General features: G+C 37.3%; 1 protein-coding gene across 1 annotated transcript in view; it reads right to left on the reverse strand.

Moving 5' to 3' along the window:
- LOC111872019 (inactive phospholipase C-like protein 1) overlaps positions 1 to 21425 on the reverse strand; it is a 153017-nt gene that overhangs the window by 17648 nt on the left and 113944 nt on the right. Inside the window, exons 6-9 of the mRNA XM_033754535.1 lie at positions 19903 to 20089; positions 12492 to 12585; positions 4465 to 4668; positions 713 to 830 (exon numbers count right to left, since the gene is read on the reverse strand). Of these exons, the coding sequence (XP_033610426.1) occupies positions 713 to 830; positions 4465 to 4668; positions 12492 to 12585; positions 19903 to 20089 (603 nt within the window). The remainder of the gene's footprint in view (positions 1 to 712; positions 831 to 4464; positions 4669 to 12491; positions 12586 to 19902; positions 20090 to 21425) is intronic.

The raw sequence follows: 21425 nt of genomic DNA on the forward strand, positions 1-21425 counted from the left end.
GGATGAAAGGTATCCAAAATAAAATAATTATATCTCAGGAGGCATTTATTATACACATTTATTGGTTACACCATTACAGAGGAATTTATCAGAGTTTTTAAGTAGCAGGGGGGTTATGATTATCCTCTTTTCAAGAAGAACACTGTTCTATAAACTTAGTTACTTTAGTTAGTATAGTTGATTTGTGAATGTTTATAGTTAACTGTAATTTTTAGCTTACTTTCCTTATTTTGAAAAAATAAATCTATGTATCCCCTTCCCCCTATCTACTTTTGAATGCCTAAACTGATCTTTATGGAACCTGGTATGTATATCATGGCACAAGCCCATCTCAGTGGCATACTTTATTAATCTGTTCCATTCATTCTGTGTTGTAAAGAAAATATTAACATGGTAACAAATACACGTGCAAGAATAGAAGAATTTTTGGACATGTCGATTTCTATGTGACCCATGTCATATCAAAAGAAAGTAGGCAGTTAGTTATTCCCAGAAATTCTTGCTTCTTATTAATTTTCAGACTCCCCTGTAACAGAATCCTTGCTAGCTATATGACTGAATTCTTTGTAGGACATGTGAATGAACTATGCTGAGTGGACAGTTCTTTTCAGATCACAGAACCTATGTATGAGAATAAAGAAGGACTTATGTGTAGCATTGTGTTTTATTAAAGAAGGTCGTTTTTCACTTGCAAGGTATTTAGTAAACTTACTGTGAGTTTGTGAAGGCAAATTCTTTGATCACCTCGATACAATCTCGGAATGATATCTTGGAAGTTAGGGTATTGATGTGGTACACAAGAGGTTCCTCTGGTCCATCTACACAGTCCACTGCAAAAACAGGGCCTTGTATTACAAACCCTTGACATTTTAAATATCCTGTGAACTTTGATACATGTTAACGTTTAACGTCTGAAGTGCCCCATTTGTGCCAGTGACGAGTATAGTTGTCGTGGCCAGAGTACCCTGTTTTGGCCAGTTGGCCATTTAAACTCCACTAGTGGAAGCACATGCACACTCCTAGATACTTATTTTTATATGTAGTAATTACTTGACAGACTTGAGTAAAACCCTAATAGAGGAATTAAAAAGATACCTAAGTGAACAACAGCAAAAAAGAATATACGTATGAGTTATGCCCAAACTCATCCACGAGCCAGTACTTTTATTGCAGATTCTGCAGATTAATGTTTTAAACATATATAGTAAAATTCGATGTACATACCTTTTTTGTTATCTGCTTGATGTATATATATAGGCTGAAATGAAACTACAGAATTCGATGTCACTATGAACGCACAGAAAACAGATCGCACTCTGTATCTAAGCCATGATACAACTGTCTGTTCATGAACATAGAAAGGGCAATAATCTCTTGTAGCTATAATGGAAGGTCTTAGCACTGAAGAAGGGACCCCTCTAGCTCTTTTTCTTGAATAGCCATTCTTTCATTCTTCTGTCCTTTAAGTCAAATGATTCGAAAATCTGAAGGGTGTAACAAGATATAAGGTTTCCCAGCAGAGAACCAAATGATTTTATTGCTTCCATCTGTTTTATGACACCAGGGTCTGCTAAAATTTGTCAAGTGTTACCAACAGAAATGAATTTATAATGCAGAACAACTCTGTGAAGAACTGGGAATATATTTTTGCAGTATGTATCAAAATTAAAAGAAAAAAATTGAAAAAAAGAATATAATTCTTTGTATAAAAATTTTCACATCTTCCGTTATAATATGCGACACTATTTTCTTTGCTGATACAAACAAAGTTAATTCCATCCATTTATCCTAAAAATTATGTTAGATACAGCATTTTTAAACACAGTGCTTAAAATTGTTTAAGCGCCCTAGCAGGAATGGACATTTAAATGCAGAGTAACAACGGGCATTTAAACATGCACCAGCAGTGGGCATTTAAATAAACTCTGGCCAGCTCAAGCTTACTACCATTTCAAAAGACTGGCGTTTGAAGGTTAATAAAATGCAGAAGTTCAATTATACAAAGGGCGTTCTGTATATAATGCCTCCTATTTTTGTGTGTTTATATATAACGTCTGAGCTGGATGTTGGTGGTGTTGTAGTAAAGGTTGAACCTTCCCACCAATGACGTATTAGTTTGGTTCTTGTACAACAAATCGCGACAGCAGAGCAGTCTACCAAAATGGCGTCTGACATAGAAGTGCGTACTAAACAGAGATGTGTTATTGAATTTCTCACTGCCGAACAAATTGCACCCATTGACATCCATCAATGCTTGCTAAAGGTGTACGGAGATGATACAGTGGATGTCAGCACAGTGAGGCGGTGGGTAGTGCTTTTCAACAGTGGCAAAAGTGAAGTGCACGACAAGCCACGCCCTGGGCGTCCCTGCTCAGCTGCCACTCCTCACAATGAACAGCACCTCAATCAGCTCATCCATACAGATCGGGGGATAATGATCAGGGAACTGTGTGCGTGGCTTTATATCAGCTGTAATGCACTGGAAACTATGTTGGGGAAGCTGGATTATCGCAAAGTTTGTTCCAGGTGGCTCCCGAAGATGCTGACACAGGACCACAAAACTCATCGGATGCAAGTCTGTCAGGACCTGTTGCACAAGTTTGAGGCTGAAGGTGACAAGTTTCTGGACAGCATCATCACTGGAGATGAAACGTGATGTCACCACTACGAGCCGGAATCCAAAAGACAGTCCATGGAGTGGCGACATCCGGATTCCCCAAGAAAAAAGAAGTTCAAGACACAGCTCTCGGTGGGGTAAGTGATGTGCATGGTCTTTTGGGATAGGTGGGTTGTGATTTTCTTGGATTTCCTGGAGCCTGGTGAGACTCAATTCTGAACGCTACAAGACGGCGCTTACTAAGCTGAAAGCCCGCATTTCCCGAGTCAGGCCAGAGAAGCAGACAACCTTTCACTTTCAACACAATAACACTAGACCCCATACTAGTTTGGCGACCACCACGCACATTGCAAAGTTTGGCTGGACTGTCCTACCACATCCAATTTATAGCCCTGATTTAGCACCTTCAGACTTCCATCTCTTTGGGCCCATGAAAGACGGACTACATGAGCAACATTTTCCAGACAGTAGTGCTGTCATTGCAGCTGTAGGAAAGTGGCTAGCCTCTGCGGGCGCGGACTTTTATGGGTGCAGCATACAGGCTCTTGTTCATCGCTTTCAAAAGTGCATAACAAATGGTGGTGATTATATGGAAAAATAACTGTAAGTGGCTGAAATCTTGCTCTATTTAACCGCGTTATTATGCTTTCTGTATCTGTTGTAGTTTTCATTAAAAAAAATAGGAGGCATTATATACGGAAACCTCCTCATATTAATTGCAAAGTAAATAGATGCAGCCAATTACTTTTACTTAATTATCTCAGAACATTTTGAGTGTTATTCATGAGTAGAAGTAATTTGAATGAAGTGTGTATTTATAGTTTATAATTAAGGATAACAGTTTTCTTTGAAATACAGATTTTTTTGACTACTGTATATTGGTATCCAGTGACAGAGTGCAAGAAATGGGAAAGAGAGAGTTACCCTTGCAACTAAGAACCATGCCATTAAGGTGTATAGGAGGTGTGGAGATAAAACTCCATACATTTCAGACCTTGGCATGAGGTGAACTTACATGATTAGCTTCACATCCTGACTGACCTTATTCCTGTGGAAAGAGTGACTGATAACCACTGGATAGGAGACTGAGTAGGCCCCAACACCAGTGTCGACATTTGTGAAGAGAAATATCTCTGCATGTGGTAGCGTAGTTGGTTGAGGCACTATGCTACAGGCCGGAAGGTTGCAGGTTTCAGTCCTGATGTGGTGGATTTTCTTTCCATTCAATTTACCTAATCCTTTCGCCACACTATGTCCCTGGGGTCGCCTCAGCCTCTAACAGAAATGAGTACCAGGAATTTTCCTGGGGCATAAGGCTGACAACCTTACTGCCATCTGTGTGCTGATTGTCTAGAAAATGTGGGAGCCTCGATGTCTAGCAACCCTGTGGGCCTTCACAGTCTGTTACAGGGATAGCTATACCTATCAATAAGCAAACCCAGGTCATCCAGCTCTTAGTCAATCAGACTGTGTTACACTGTCTCTTTTCTAAAGGCATACTGACTGAAAATGTTGTAATATTGAATAGGCTCCATAGCAAATGCAGTCATTATATATTATAAAGAATCACATCCTTATGGCTCATGAAGCTCATTTGTCCCATATTCCAGTTAATGTGTGTATGCACCCCATGTTTACTTCTTCCAACATAAGAATCTAATGGTACAGCAAAATAGAGGTAATTGAGATACTGTTAATTGTTTGAAACTGGTAGAAAGTACTTACAGTACCAAAGCCTTCAACATATGGTATGAATATTTCTCCATCCATATTATGAAGCTTATCACCAGTATTTAGAACAAAAGCTCTTTTCTTGGAACCACAGATGTGCTGCTGAGTGCTCTTACCTTTAACACAACGACATCCATTGCCAAGGGCACGAATGTAGCCCTCAACACTAGATGGGCCTTTCAACTGGTCCTCTAGTAGGTATGTGTTGTGGGAGGAAGAAATGAAGTAATGTGTGAGTGGATGCCTCATGTCCTGACACACTTTTCGATGAAGAGCATCGAAGATATCACACTCTTCTGACAGCAGGTACTTAGTGAAACCTGTTCCAAAACAAATAGACAATTTTTGTTGTAATGTACTACATTTTTGGATCACAAGACACCTTATTTTAATTCACATATATGGATAGTCTATATGAGAAAATATTATGGAGAGTTCTGTCTTTGGGATATAATGTCATGCAATCCATTGAAAGTCAGATGACATTTCAGAGGAACAAATCACCATATTCACGGTTGAAGTGTAAGGCAAGCAAGAAACTAGCATAAAGTGGGCAGCAAGCACTGAAATATAAGTTGACTTTTAACAGGATGTACAGTCTTATGTCCCAAAAGATAGAGCTCTTCATAACCACCGCTGTGAGAACTTCAAGCCATATAAGTTTTTTTAATCCTTTGTGTTTAGGACGTTTGATTAGACAAAATGTTATTTGGGTCCATTGCCTGTGTAGATGACCAAGATATAATTAAAATCAGTCAAGCCAGTTTTGAGAAAACTGACATTTCCCTTTTGTGCTGCTGTTCCCTTAAAGAGACCACCCACCAACACAGTTTTATGTATAGAGATGGTCTCCACAAATTATTGAAATATAATAAAAAAGTTACCATTTTGCTTTGAGGGTCTATTTGAAGGGCACCTATTTTTTGAGCTAGAACATTCATAAACACTGAGAACTGAACTGTGATGGGTAAACTCTAAAATACCAAATAAAATAAAATCTGTCTGTTTGTTCAGATGCTAACAAGGGCCACATCCACACATAGCATTTCAGTAACCACACTTTCATATTCAGTGAGACTGAAAATGTATAAACCTGTCAAGGTCTCGAGACTGTTTGTTCTACAGTCACAGTACTGGCAAAATTCACAGGGTTTCAAGGACTATACTATAAGAAGGTTATATTTCCTTTTTGTACATGGTCTACATATTTATATTTTAAACTAATATGTTATTATTATGGACAAAACTAAACAAAACTGGTGTTCATTTATAATCTCCAAGTAGGTTTTTGTTGTTTATCTAGTGTGAATAGAAAATTTCTGTTTTCTGTCCCCTACCATAGACATACTAGAGCATGCTGAAAAAATGAATCTTACTCCATATTCACGGGAATGTACAGTAATCATGGCTGTTAAAATTATATGCAGTTACTGCAGCAGAATTTGTGAATGCATTTCAAATCCTAATGACCAGTCTTTCTCTTGATAGTAATTTTGCTCTTAGGTTGTTACACTCTTTCTGTTTCCAACGTTTCAGATGTACATGCCACCTCAAATTTCAGGGTTGGAATGTGTAGATTGATTAGTTCCTGTGTGTATATGGCATTCTGTTTTTAAGAGGAAGGGGTAGATAGAGTGGAGGTTGTTGCTTTGTTTGGGCTGGTAAGGACAATGAACCAAGCATTAAGGGCCAAGGAACAAATAAATGAATAAAAATCCAACCAGTAACTGATGTTCTCGAGCAGTAACTGATCCAGGTGCTCAACAGGAATAACATTGTTTAGTTTTTATGTAGTGGATTGAGCAGAGAGGAACACCAGGTGCTGTCATGACCTCTTTTATGCATTCCTGGGGCTGTGAGAGAGCCATTTGTGTAATTCTCCTGGTCCACTGTCCCTCTTGGTCCTGATGAGACACCAATCCCCACTCTGTCTCCCCTCCTCCATTGTTACTGTTCTAAACAGAATTCTATATATAAACAGAAACTTTCCAACTACAGTTTTTGACCCCGAAGACAGACACAGCACATACCCCTGAAGTGTCAGCAACATAGTCCACAACCACATTGTATAACAATCTGAGAGCAGAAATAATAACAATAATTAATGACAGTGTAAGCCTAAATTATCATTATCTTTCTCTTTTAATCACATGAGTATATCTCATTTTTCAATTTGTGTTACCCTTCTTAAAATATTTAGCTACTATACTGTGATTACATACAAGGAAAACAACTGTATGTTGCATGGAGAATGAGTGTTTGCAACATATTGTAAATCTTCTAAAATTGCTCATTGTATGTAACTTTAATTGGACTGTGAAGAGTGAATTTAGTGGATCTCTAGTTTCTAATAAAATTAATTATATGATCAGTGAATGGGCTGGAAGAGCCATTGAAAAAAAATTGTCAGTGAAGCACCAGGAATTGATGAAATGCTGTGTCAGGTAGTTGATAATTTAAGTTAATCCATAGTGCCTTCGAATGGTCTGATATTGTATGGCTTCATAACTGGAACAGCTCTGTTTCACTGAAGGGGAACAATGGTAAGAGAGATTTGAAGTCCTAGTTGTAAGGATGTTATGAAATAACAGGGAATTGCTTAATTCTACCACATAGTGTTCACTCTGTTTTACTACAGAATGCTTCTGTTGCCAACATTAGATACCATATAAGCAAACTATATGCCAGAAACCTTGTTCCAAAGATACACTTTCAGTGAACAACATTGCTGCCAGCACTGGATTCAGAAGTTAGTCAAGGCTTTACTGCAATGAAAAAAAAAGTCTTGTGTAGTAATATTCTGTATATTGCCGCAATATTTTCTTTGCAAATCCATACCAAATATTATGATTTCTGCATTAATATTTAAAAACTACAGGGTGATTCAGAAAGATGGACAATTTCAATTGGCTGTATTTCCTGAATTATATGTTGCATTTGAATTCTGTAAATTACACTTGATTATACATACATGGAAGTTTATAGATGTTCAATGTGCCCCCCCCCCTCCTCCGGCTGCACGGATAACATCTAGACGGTAGCTGAATTCATCCTACACTCGATGACAAATATCTTGCGTCACTGAGTTCACCGCAGCTGTGATACAGTTTCTTAGGTCATTCAAATTTGTGGGAAGAGGTGGTACACGCCACACAGTTGTTTGCGATAGTCCAAGTTCTCTACTAGCACTACGGGTTGACTTCATTGGGCTGCGCTCAAAGTTCACTCGAATGCACTCCACGTTCTCCTCCGATACACGTGATCGGCCCGGGACGCAGTGATGGAGGGCACTAGCGGTAGTACTAGAAACTTTGTAACATCCTCTTTCAAATGTACTTTACAGAATTCAAATGCAACATACAGTTCAGGAAATATAGTCAATTGAAATTGTGTCCATCTTTCTGAATCACTCTGTATAATGAAAGTTTTATCTCCTCTCCGATATATTTCTTTCTTCTACTAGAGAATTTAGAGTCAAGATGTCAGGGATTAGACAAAAAGTTTACATCATAATTACTGTGAAATATAACATGTAATAGGTAAAGCCAAAGTTGTCCTGTGTTTAATTAGGCATCACATTATGAATACAGATGGGGGAGTGTGGATATAGCTCCATACAGTTTAAATGTTTGTGCTTTGTGGATGTGAGTGGTCAGCTTCACGCCACAGCTTCTTCATCCCTGGGAAAACTTCACCTAATACCAATTGGACAGGAGCCTGGTGGGGTCATTCCATGTGAAATCATCCAGAGAGGTCGCTCACCATTTTTAAAAAAATTCAAAATTTGTACACTTATTTCTACATTATTTTCACACCTCAAAAAAATGTTTAAAAAATTGTGATCCGCTCGGTTCTCCCGGTACAGCCGTTTTTATAATGCGAAAAAACGCGTTTTCGGCTCAAATGGAGGTTTGCGTTATCTTCTATATCTCGATAACTATTGAAGCTAGAGACTGCAATGAAAAACCAATTTGTTCCTCATGATATGGACAACAAATCGTATCATTACAAGGTTTTACTCAACCCACTTCCTCTAGGTATAATTAAGCTTGAAACTTACCTATCGATTTTGGGAAAAACGCTATATTTGACCTTCAAATACCAGTTGGAGGGGGAAAGTATCAGATTTGTGGTTTCTACCCTTTGTTTTCTCTTGCATGAAGAATATAATCACATAGTTTTGAACACCATACCTATTTTCTAAAATTTTCCAGGAGCTTCCAAACTTTGCTCTGGGCCCCAAATCGGCCATTTTTAACATCTCATATCTCCGGTGGAGAAGCTCCGAAAATTTTGAAATTCATAGAAAATAGTGCACTATTCTAGAGCTACTTGAAGTTAAAATTGCAACTTTTATATTCAACTACTAGCGAAGTTGTGGGCACTTTGAATTTTACCAAAAAAAAGAACCAGTACCTCAACAATTGGCTTACCTGCATCCAATGGTATTAGTTCTTTGTGTACTCCGATGAATATTTTCCAGTTTGTTTGAAAGTACACGTAGTTCAGTAAGTGTCCACTATCACGATTTCTTCGAAATCATCGGACTTAGATGTTTTATAACACCTGACCGTGTTGTCCTCCAGATGGACGACCCGGTGTTTTTCTCTTGTATGGAGCACAGTTTTGCACTTTTAGAACATGCTTTTTAGAATGATTTTATTTCTTGCAACTTCCTCTTTTGGCACAAAAAAGTAAACTATTCCTGGGATATTTTCTGTGCAGAATATTTACAGTTATAGCGGGCACATGATTTGATTAAAATGAGTTCTTTGAAGACTGGCTTTCGCTGCTTGCCTCTTCGAGGTGCTGCCAATGCCGTCACAGGCATTCTTCCCGTGCGAGGTGGCAAAGAAGTTCCATTCTGCTTCAAGTCCTAAGTCTGCATAGTGATGACATAAATTTGAAAGATTCTTTTTGTTTTTATATTGGCTTCCAGCACCATCATTGAAATAAATAACTTTCCTGACTGAAGGCACATTTTCTTTTATATCGGCGATAAGAAATTTTTGGAACACATAAACTGTGGCTCTATCGTGCTTTACATGATCACTGATTATACACAAGCATGGGCATTTTCTTATAGTGTCCGCCTTGTAGTAATACACAAAAGGGTGAAGTGTAGCCTGTTGATTTACCCAATGGAAACTTTGAATCTCGTCTTGAACGAGAAACAAACAATTTTCTGCAAAATCTGTAAAATTTAAAGTGCCCACGGCTTCGCTACTACTTGAATATCAAAGTTGTGATTTTAATTCCAAGTTACTCTAGAATAGAACATTACTTGCTATGAATTTCAAATTTTTCGAAGCTTCTCCACCGGAGATATGAGATGTTAAAAATGGCCGATTTGGGGCCCAGAGCAAAGTTTGAAAACTCCTGGAAAATTCTGGAAACTAGGTACGAGGTCCAACCTACGTGATTATATTCCCCATGTAGGAAACAACAAAGGGTGGAAACCACAAATCTGATACTTTCCCCCTCCCACTGGTATTTGAAGGTCAAAAATAGCGTTTTCCCCAAAATCGATAGGTAAGTTTCAAGCTTAATTACACCTAGAGAAAGTGAGTTGAGTAAAATCTTATAATGATATGATTTATAGTCCATATCATGAGGAGCAGATTGGTTTCTTATTGGAGTCTCTAGCATCAATAGTTATCAAGATATGGGAGATAACGCAAACCTCCATTTCAGGCGAAAACGCGTTTTTCGCATTATGGAAACTTCGCTATTAGTTGAATATCAAAGTTGTAATTTTAACTCCACGTTACTCTGGAATAGAGCATTATTTGCTACGAGTTTAAAATTTTTCGGAGCTTCCCCACCGGAGATATGAGACGTTAAAAATGGCCAATTTGGGGCCCAGAGCAAAGTTTGAAAGCTCCAGGAAAATTTTGGAAAATAGGTACGGTGTTCAAAACTATGTGATTATATTCTTCATGTAGGAGAAAACAAAGGGTAGAAACCACAGATCTGATACTTTCCCCCTCCCACTGGTATTTGAAGGTCAAATATAGCGTTTTTCCCAAAATCGATAGGTAAGTTTCAAGCTTAATTACACCTAGAGGAAGTGAGTTGAGTAAAACCTTATAATGATATGATTTGTTGTCCATATCATGAGGAACAAACTGGCTTTTCATTGGAGTCTCTAGCTTCAATAGTTATCGAGATAAAGAAGATAACGCAAACCTCCATTTGAGCCGAAAACGCGTTCTTTCGCATTATAAAAACGGCTGTACCGGGAGAACCGAGCGGATCACAATTTTTTAACATTTTTTTGCGGTGTGAAAATATGTAGAAATAAGTGTACAAATTTTGAATTTTTTTTTAAAAATGGTGAGCGACCTTTCTGGTTGATTTCACATGGAATGACCCTTTAGACACTGTGGAGAAGAAAAATCTCTAACCTCTGCCAAGATCAAACCATGCTTCCTTATTTGTCCAAATTGTAGCTTAGTTGCTATACAGACTGAGCAATCCTGGCTCCCTAATACAACATAGAGATTACAAGTTTGAAACAGTCATTTTATATCATCAAATTTACAGCTATATTATGTAATATAACATGCAGTACAGTTGTAAATTTTATATCAGATTACTGTTCCAAAATTCTGATTTGCTATCGTTGCTCACCATAAAGCTCCATTTTATGAAGCTGTATGCTAAATTGTACTGATATAATATGCATATATTATGAGACCAGTGAAAGACTGAAATTTGCAAACTTAATCTTGGAGCAGAGACCTTGAGGAGCTCATGGTCGCTCAGTTATAAAAGGAATTTCCTACATTTTGTTGAACTCAAATGTATTTTCTCATGTCCCTGTCTTGAACTAGATGGATCCATTCAACACCCTCTCAAAATTTTTTAATGTCTGTTTTAATAATATTGTGACATGTTGTGCAACGGAGAACCCCCCCCCTCCAGCAGTGAACGCGGCGGGTGAGTCAGCGCTCCGTCACCCTCCTCCCCCCCTCTGCACGGTGAAGTAACGCGCAACGCGCGGTGACGTAAGACGGCGTGAGGTAACAGCGTTGCTAGGCTATACGCAGACACTGTTACGCGGCATGCAACGACGCTGTTGACGCGGGCAACAGGCAACAACGAATGGAATAAAAGCCGGCTGAGCAGTAAGCGTGAGTTAGTTGTAATGTGGCCATCGGCGAGTTCAGTTGTAGTCAAGTTAACTTGTAGCCGTCCCCAGAGAGAGTAAAAGTGTATCAGCGCCGAAGACAGTTCTCAATCTAGCCAGCGGAGAGTAACGAGTTCTCCAGGCAGCAGCCTACAGTTGGAGTATAGCAGCGTTCGCAGAAAGAAGAACCGGACGTGTGTGTAGTTGTGTAATTGTGAGTGTGTGATACAGGGACACTTACATAGCTCCCGTACTGTAAACATGTAGACCACTGAAGACAGAGTGAACTGATTTGCGAATAGGGTTATAAAGTGTGAAACCCCGCAACAGTGTAAACAGATTATTGCGATTGGGGTTATAAATCATGAAAGCCCGCAACTGTGTGATAAATGATTGTAGCCGTTACTTGTAGGTTGTTGAATAAACCAGTTAACAATCCGAACGGCGTCTTCAGTAACAAAACACGTTACAATATCTTCCTATCTATGCTAGGTCATCCAGATGGCCTCTTTGCTTTAGGTTTCCAACCAGCTTCTTGTTCAGCATTCCTGATCTGTCCCATTCATGTCACATGTCCTTTCCATCTCATCGGCCTTCATTTTATTATCTTAATTATATTAGGTCATAAATGCAAATTATGAAGCTCTTCACTGTACATTTTTCTTCAGTATCCTGTTTTTTATCCCTCTTAGGTCCAAATATCCTCTGCAGTACCCTGTTCTCAGCCACCCTCAATCTCACCTTAATGAGGGAAACCAAATTCATTTTTATACAAAAGAACCAGTAAATTATATTGATTTTGTTAGGCTGCTGTATTTCCAAGATCTGACAATTTTCCCTAGATTAAAAATTACAATGAAACAGAATTATAAACATATTTCAGTATTGCTACATTTCTATTTTATGAGTTAGTTAATTTAATTATTTATTTCATATTTTGGGGGGTGGGATGTGAGGTATCATGCCAGATTTTAATTAGAAGTATGCAAGAATATAATGGAATAAAATTACCATCAATAAGTAGTTGTCCATTTTCACGAGCTTCAGGCATTGGCTCATAACGGTTGATGATTTCCATGCACTTTTCCTGTGTTAAGTCTGACATCTGTATCAACACAACAGCAAAATATTAATATCCAGTAGCATTCAACTGGCGTTCAATTGTTTCATTTTCTGTTATTATTACCCTCACTGTTTGTGGGGCCAATATTTCACGAAGAATGAAAGAGAACATAGTACAGAAAATATATAATGGCAGAAAAACTTTAAATTTCTTTGCTAATAGTGAATAACATCACCTTAATGTATCATTTGAGCCGTGTCCCCCAACCCTGTGGGTAAAGAACTCCGTTCTTCTACCCACTTTGACCCGTGAATCCATTCTCTATATGGGTAAGGGACAATCTCATAAGAAACGACTTGCTTGTTAGCGTGATGTGCTATGCCTTCCTAAGATTGAGTAAGGGATCTCGAGGGAGAAAAACCACAGTCGGTACGATGGGCCAAGCTGGATGGATCCGCTAGCCAGGAGCTGGTATGGAACATACGGCACAAGTACACATATACTCAATGGGCGTTCTCAAACATATAAATAAATATATATTAATAACATAAGTATACAAATGAACTCCACCTGAAGGGCAGTGACTGGTTAAAACATATGATAGCGAATTGATACAGAATTACGCTGCGACCGACAGCACAGCAACCCAACTAGGCCACGCCTCATGGCGTATTCCAAACTCTCCAGTACAACACGTACTCGATCAAGCCTTGGTAACACAAGGAAATATAGAGCTTGAACATCCTACTGAACACGCGTGAAGGGCGATCTACTGTTCATCGCAATCTTTAACAAAACTGAACTTACCCTACGCCACACAGCATCTATACTCAAGCCAAAAATGCGCCTTACGGCGTACACCATTTCAGTAAGTCACTTACTTGTATTCTGGCCATACAAACTCAAAGATTTACCTCACGACTGATCCGCCCTTGACCAAATCATGAGGGCACTCCTCCCTCAGAAGATCTGCGCTACATGCCAAAACCAAATTTCAAACAACTTTCTCGAAACAGAATTTAAACATAGAGATGCTTTCAGACGAAGGTCCATGGGAAGACAGAACACAAAACCTCGGGATACGTCCAGGAAGGGGGGGACAAGGTCAGCTGACCTGACGTCAGTCAAGGACGTTAGTTGGAAAGAAGGGAATGGCTCGCATCCTGGTGTTTCGGGGGGAGGGACTCGAAGGAACTTAACGAAGAAGGACCATTGCACGGTTCACATTCTCTAAGTAAGGTGATCATCAATTATGTTTGTTCACAATATATTGTGCTATTGACCCTGAGAGACTCCACTGACATCAAGTGTCAGGTGACTTGCTTGAATAACAATGATTGTATGAGAACTTGTCATTACTATTTCCCCTTGAGATAAGTATTTTATTAATATAAATATATATATATAAATAAATATATAATTAATATAAATATTCTTTTTGCTGATTTCTCTTCAAAAACTATCTAAAGAGTTATCTCTGAAGGGGTTCTCCTTGAACATTAGACATTAATGCAGGTCATGTGATATGTGAAAACTTTGAATTGCACAGCAGTAAAAGTTTAATGTAATGCATACTGCAAAAACATTGCCGATGCTTGTGCTTTAGGAGAATCAACTGTATTGAGACAGGTGACATATAGAAAGTTCATATTATATGATTTCCTGTTTTTGTTAAAATTTATCTGTCCTCCCTTTTTTATTAAAAGGAAAATTAGCAAATGATATGATAAGATGCGATATGAAATGGTGATGGTGATAAATTTTGTGGCCCCATTTATTGATTTAATTTTAGTTTTTCCCCTTTTTTGATTTATGGGTAATAACATTGTCATTTTTATAGAGGAGATTGTTGGGTTTTGTTTTTCAGATTTCCATCCTGTTTCTTACAAGGTTAACAAAAACGGTAGTAACCCATTCATAATTTTTAAGCTGANTGCACGGTTCACATTCTCTAAGTAAGGTGATCATCAATTATGTTTGTTCACAATATATTGTGCTATTGACCCTGAGAGACTCCACTGACATCAAGTGTCAGGTGACTTGCTTGAATAACAATGATTGTATGAGAACTTGTCATTACTATTTCCCCTTGAGATAAGTATTTTATTAATATAAATATATATATATAAATAAATATATAATTAATATAAATATTCTTTTTGCTGATTTCTCTTCAAAAACTATCTAAAGAGTTATCTCTGAAGGGGTTCTCCTTGAACATTAGACATTAATGCAGGTCATGTGATATGTGAAAACTTTGAATTGCACAGCAGTAAAAGTTTAATGTAATGCATACTGCAAAAACATTGCCGATGCTTGTGCTTTAGGAGAATCAACTGTATTGAGACAGGTGACATATAGAAAGTTCATATTATATGATTTCCTGTTTTTGTTAAAATTTATCTGTCCTCCCTTTTTTATTAAAAGGAAAATTAGAAATTGATATGAAATGGTGATGGTGATAAATTTTGTGGCCCCATTTATTGATTTAATTTTAGTTTTTCCCCTTTTTTGATTTATGGGTAATAACATTGTCATTTTTATAGAGGAGATTGTTGGGTTTTGTTTTTCAGATTTCCATCCTGTTTCTTACAAGGTTAACAAAAACGGTAGTAACCCATTCATAATTTTTAAGCTGAAAATATAAATTTGTGTATCTGCCACCATAAAGAGCCAAATCACAGTGAATCGACTTGGCCTAGGGCAGCTAATTAATTCTAAAAATAGAAGATGAGAAGGTATACTTTGCTTATGTGATTTCTACTGTGTCCACATACGTGGAATTTCCTGAATAAATTGACAAAATATTCCATGATTTCTGGTTCATTCATATTTTATGTGGTTCTTTTATTATGGTCCATTGTCCTAATTGTTAATTTCTAATAACTGTTAAGTCAAAATAAGATAGGTCTGTTATCACTTTTAAACTTACTTCACAGCTAAAAACTCTCTAATTTAAGTACAAATATAGGCCATGCCATAGCTCAAGCGGTCAGTCTCTGGCTTCCCACCATGGTGGCCTGGGTTCAATCCCAGGTCTGGTCAAGTGGGACTTGTGGTGGGCAGTGTGACGGTGCAAGTTTTCTCTGAGTACTTCGGTTTCCCCTGCCAATCTTCATTCCACCATTTGCTCCACAGTCACCCTCACCTATCATCTGGGGCTGGTACAATAGGCCAGAAGTGGCCACGGTACAAGGGACTTAGTCCAACCCCACTAGCAATAAAAAAAAGTAAAAATATATATGCTGTCTAATTTTTTGTAACTTTAAATACAAGGGAGAGTCAGTAAATTGGTCACAAATGGAAGTAAAACAGCTGTAATGGATGTAATAGGTTTCCTTTGTTTATCACTAGGTGGTAGCACAATCCAGCTTCATCACTGTCTAGATAGCAGATTTGTGTGCGAATGTTCAGATGCTGGTTTCAGTAGTCAAAATGGTAGCCATGCTTCAGGAATGTATCACTGAAGAACAGCTTTCTGTTGTGCGTTTTTATAAGAAAAAAGACTCAATACAAAGGACATTCATAAAGAAATATTTCCTGTTTATGGTGGGAAGTGTTCATCATGTAAAGCAGTTCACAGCTGGCTAGGGAAATTCTCTCAAGAATGTTCCTGACAAGGTCGCTCTGTTGAGATTCTGACAGAAACAACTGTGCAGTTAGTGGAAGAGTTGATTAGAATTAACAGGAGGATAATGGTATACAGCATAGCAACTACACTAGGATGGTCTCAAGGTTTAGCATACTGCATATGCATGTTTGAAGTTTCAGAAAGTGTGCACAAGGTGTGTGCCCAGAGGTCCGAAGGATCAAGAAAAATGAACCAAATGGGTCTGTCCTTATAACACATCTTACAATACATGGATGAAGGAAAAAATATGCTTAACAGGATTGTTACTGTGGATAAATCATGGGTGCATCACTACTGACCTGAATCAAAGTGTGTTTCAATACACTGGAAAAATTCCAGTTCACATTTCAGACAAAGAGTTTAACTTTATGAGTATGCCATCAGCTGCTTACCATGTTTTTGGATTTTCAGGGAGTACTGTTAGCCCATTTTCAAAAGCATGGTGAAAATGTGAATTCTGCATTGTATTGTGAAGTTCTGTCAAAGCTTCAGGATGAAATTCACAGAATACATCCAGACCAATTGGCAAGCGGGGTACTGTTTCATCACGACAATTCCAGACCATATCCAGCCCGAGAAACCCAGGAGAGAATTCAGGAACTACAGCGGGAAGTTCTTGAATATCCACTTTACAGCCCAGACTTGGCTCCTAGTGACTTCGACCTGTTTGATCCATTAAGAAACCACCTTGGTGGCAAACGTTTTGCTGATGATGAAGTTGAAACAGAGGTGCAGAAGGGGCTGAGACCACAGTCAAAAGCCTTCTTTCCTGCAGATTTAGATGCATCGGTAAAACAATGGGACAAGTGTATCAATGTTGCTGGATGATATATTGAGAAATAAATGATCTTTCCAGGTTTGAATATTGTGTGTTTTATGTTGTATATCCATTTGTGACCTAATTACTGACCCTCCCTCATGTGATTATTAATAGATATTTCATTATTTAACTGAATATTTTAATCTTTAACACAGTTAAATTCTGTGATTACTGCTGAAAGTTTTGCAATTAAGTGTTGCAACTAGAATTATCACATTACAGTTCATTAGTTAGTGTTGGGTGTGATTCATGAGAATGTATTGTGCCTTGTGTTACCCCTGAGAAAATTATGAATAGTAATCTAGCACAACAAAGGCAGCAATATTTGAATTTTCATTTGCTAAACACAAACTGGTATATTTTATGAAATAGATTCCAAAGTTGAATCAACTGGTTGATTGTGCCCACTAAGGATCATGCTGTGACATATAGGGTAAAGGTGGAACAACTGTTTTGGCTATGAACAAGAAGTTTATTAACGTTTATTTAAATAATATTAAAAGTAAACATGTAACAATCAACTTTCTACTGCTAGAAGTTAAAGGATCAGTACTACAACAGTTAAGCTTGAATGTATAAGGTGTGGGCCTTCTCGACCCTCAGCTCAGTTACATTATTATAACACCCTACTCCCTCACTTATGTTTCAATATTATTCTCTAGTTGGCGTTCCAAATGTCTGATTTTTAGGAGGTTATCACACTAATGTTCTGTAGTGTGTATAGGTCAACTTCAGCCTACTGTAAAAAACAAGACTAAAGTGTGAAGAAATGGATTTATGATCTGTAGTTACCTTTAATTTAACACATTGTGGCTCTCTTTATTGATTTCATTTTTTGACTTAGTTTTACAGAAAGGAAGTTGGGGGAGTTTTGAATTTGAGACAGTAAAATGTGCTCATAGAAAGACCAACCCTCCCCTGTTGAAGTGGAGGCTCCATTTTGAAACACATACATACATAACAGAGAATAAAGACCTTGGTCATGGATTTCAAGGAGACTTAAGCCAGGGATGACTGTGCTGGTGAAGGCCAACAGTAATTTAACCAACCTACCGACCGAGAGTTTGTTAGCCAACAGTTGCTGTAGCTGAGGACGGGGGTTGGACACGAATCCAGAGTAAGGGGATCATCCGCTGTTGGAAGCCACTACCAAGCAGCGGCTAGGGTAGATTGAGCAGATTCTATGTGTGCTGTCGTTACAGTCATCTTTGGAATGTGTAACTCAGTAAGACTGTCATAGTTATTTGTAGTTATGTACCATAAATTTCAGTAATTCTGATTACCAATCCAAACCCTGTCTACAATTACTAAAAATCCTGGAATATTAAAAATGACAGAGAATTGTGAAAAAAAAGGTCAAATTATGTAATTGCTTTCATTTTCCTTTATATTTGGATGACGAACTGGGTGATGAAATTTACACCTGCACCCGAGAAAAAAGCAGAATCAGTGGTAGCCGACTGTGTCACTGCCTTCAGAACATTAAATCAATAATTTTCCTTTATGTTCTACTTTATTCCTAATATCTGAGATCCTTTATGAAGAAAAATTATGTCATATCATATTATAAAAACATTTGACAAGTTTTTAGTTGACTCTTTTCTCTGCATTTTTTTTTTGTATTTGGATGTTTTATCAAAGGAAAATGGACCATTATAAGGTTTACTTCTTTCCATAATTATCAGATACAGTCATTTCAGTCTATGCGTTCACTCCAGATATTTGTGCATTGTTTTCAGTTAAGGATTACTTCCCCTGCCTGTAGCAATTTAGCACATAGCATTCAGAGAGGTTAATGACAGTTAAAACTAATTTTTAATTTGACCTTGACCTTTCTATGGTCCTTATGGCACATTTGGAGGAACTTTTATTTTCTGTAAGCAGAATATTTGAATTCATACTAAAAAAAAATAATGTTCAAACATACCATTAAGAGTGTCTTACTAAGCTCAACTACTCATGCATGCAGAAACAGACAGTAAAAACTGTGTATTACATTTTTGTGACATTTTCTTTTTGTATGTGTAGAGTGACCATATTTCTTGTATCTTCCTGGTCTTACTGAATATTTTGCTCTCTTGTTTTACTTATCATAATGTTATGGGTTAAAGATTACTCCTTGTTTTTTCTAATTTATTAGGTGTAAATAATAGCATGCAAATAATATACAAATTTTGTGTCCTTGAAAAGTTAGATTATCTGACTGACCTGTGATACACATGCATACTCGTACAGATACCTTATTTGTGTGAGTCATCTCAATAAGAAATTGTTATAATTTTTAAAAATTTCAAGGTTCATTCATATGAAAATGAGACAAATTGTGTAGCACATAATTGATGCACTATTTTCTCTCTATTGTAAACTTCTCAGTAAGTGTTAGAACACTATAATGTGTTCCACCACACCTAGTGCTGTAGCATGGCAACATCCTTAGCATGTGATGGGATGTAGGGCTGTATTTTCATCCATCCAAAATGTCTAAGATAGCATGAGAATTTTACACATAAAAGTTTGGTGACAGTGGAACCAATATGTATATCACCAACACAGCTGATCTTTAAATTTGTATAATAATATTTAATTTTCTTATTGATAGAATTTTCTCTCTTTCCTCCGCCGCCCTGCAAATGAAATCATAATACTGCAGTATTACTGGTGAGACAGAGTGATGATGCATGTCTTTAGGGGTTGGCATTGCTTTAATTTGACTATGTCTTGTATTTCTTAATGTTCCTCTCTCATTTGTGTCCAGTGATCCAAGATATAAATACAGTCACTCTAGACATGGTTATTTATAGGTATAATATGAAAACCGCAGGACACCTGACTCTTGTAGTTCAGTGGGCTGCCCAGTCTCTTGCAGGAGCCATGCAACTTCAGTGTAATTACTGTGCAGAAGTCTTACCCCTTGTTCTCCTTCTAGGAAGAGTTGCAGGTCCTCCACAGAGAGATAGTCTTTGTTCGCTATCCTGCAGGGAAAAGGATACTTCACCAGGGATGTGTTCACAATGCAGTTAGCTGCAACATGTATTGTTTCTGTCACTAAGACAGCTGTCAATTCTGTATTGAATATGGGCATATTTTCACCACATTTTCAGCTCAGATTTCTGGCTAAACTTGATCTCTGAATTTTATGAAAAATTTTTATTTTTGAGGGAAGTATGTAAATAAATATGGTATATAAATAAATAAATATATATATATATGAAGTTAATACATATATAATACGATATTCTTCCACCCATGGGCTATGTAAAAGATAGGAGTTATGTTATAGTATCAGTGGAAAGGTGTATTCCATTGATATACACATACTGTATTTCCCAAATACAGTACATATATTATTTGCTTCTTGCAAAAGTTAATAGTCTTGCAGTATCTTTATTATAAGTTATCATAAATGCTTTGTTGCAAAAGTAATCACACTGCAAATATCATAATAATATAATAAGCCAGATATAGTTTTCACTGTATTTTTTCAGTACTGCACATCTGAGAACATTTTAAATAAAAGTAATGGTTCTAATAAATCACTACACAGCAAAATTAGATTTATCTAACAAATTTTAATTTGTGCCCTCCTTTACCAAGTTTTATGAAAACCTGATTAGTATGATAGTTCTGAAGATGAAGCAGTTGAATTGGTAGATGCACATATATATTATCGCATTTGGGAGCATAAACCTGATTCATATCCTAGACAGCTAATGTTTAATGATTCTTACCTTTGTAGGCAGACTGTATGTGGAATTACTACTATTGAAATTCTGTGCAAAATACCATGAGCTAATAACTGTGTAACAAATTTAAAGTCAGCTCAGCTGCTCTGATTATTTGCAGTGGTATGATGAGATAACAGATCACATTCTTCAGAAAGTAGAAATATACTGGCTTTCACATGTCACTCTCCATTGTGAGCAAGTATGCTCCTAAACGTGTGAACTAAAGTCAAATGGAATTTGAACCATTATTTTCAGACCTTCATGTTATTTTTGGTAGGGAAGACTGGTGAGAAAAGAGATTCATAATTACAGAATATAATGTATAACAGTTATTTTTGCACAACAGAGGCATATATGAAAAAGTTCATCTTCAGGGATAACCATTTATTGACACAAATTTTAACTCAGCACGTTGGTTTAAGCAGTAAAGCTCTAGACTCGTATTTGGGAGAAGTTTGATTCAAGCAAATACAGCAGTTTATTCACTGATAAGAACGAACTTCGTACTCAAAATATGTAACAAATAAAGGTATTAAATGATATTTTGCGTGGTTATGCTGTCTCATAGGATACATACCATAAGGAATACCTGCAATAGAATTCCTGCCACAATGTATCAGCCTCGTCAGGTGGTAAAAAATTAGTGAAACCTAATTATCAGCTCTTTCGGTTAACTGACTGGAAAAGGATTAACATGGTTGAGAAT

This window comes from Cryptotermes secundus, unplaced genomic scaffold (assembly GCF_002891405.2).
Source record: "Cryptotermes secundus unplaced genomic scaffold, Csec_1.0 scaffold695, whole genome shotgun sequence".
NCBI lineage: Eukaryota > Metazoa > Arthropoda > Insecta > Blattodea > Kalotermitidae > Cryptotermes > Cryptotermes secundus.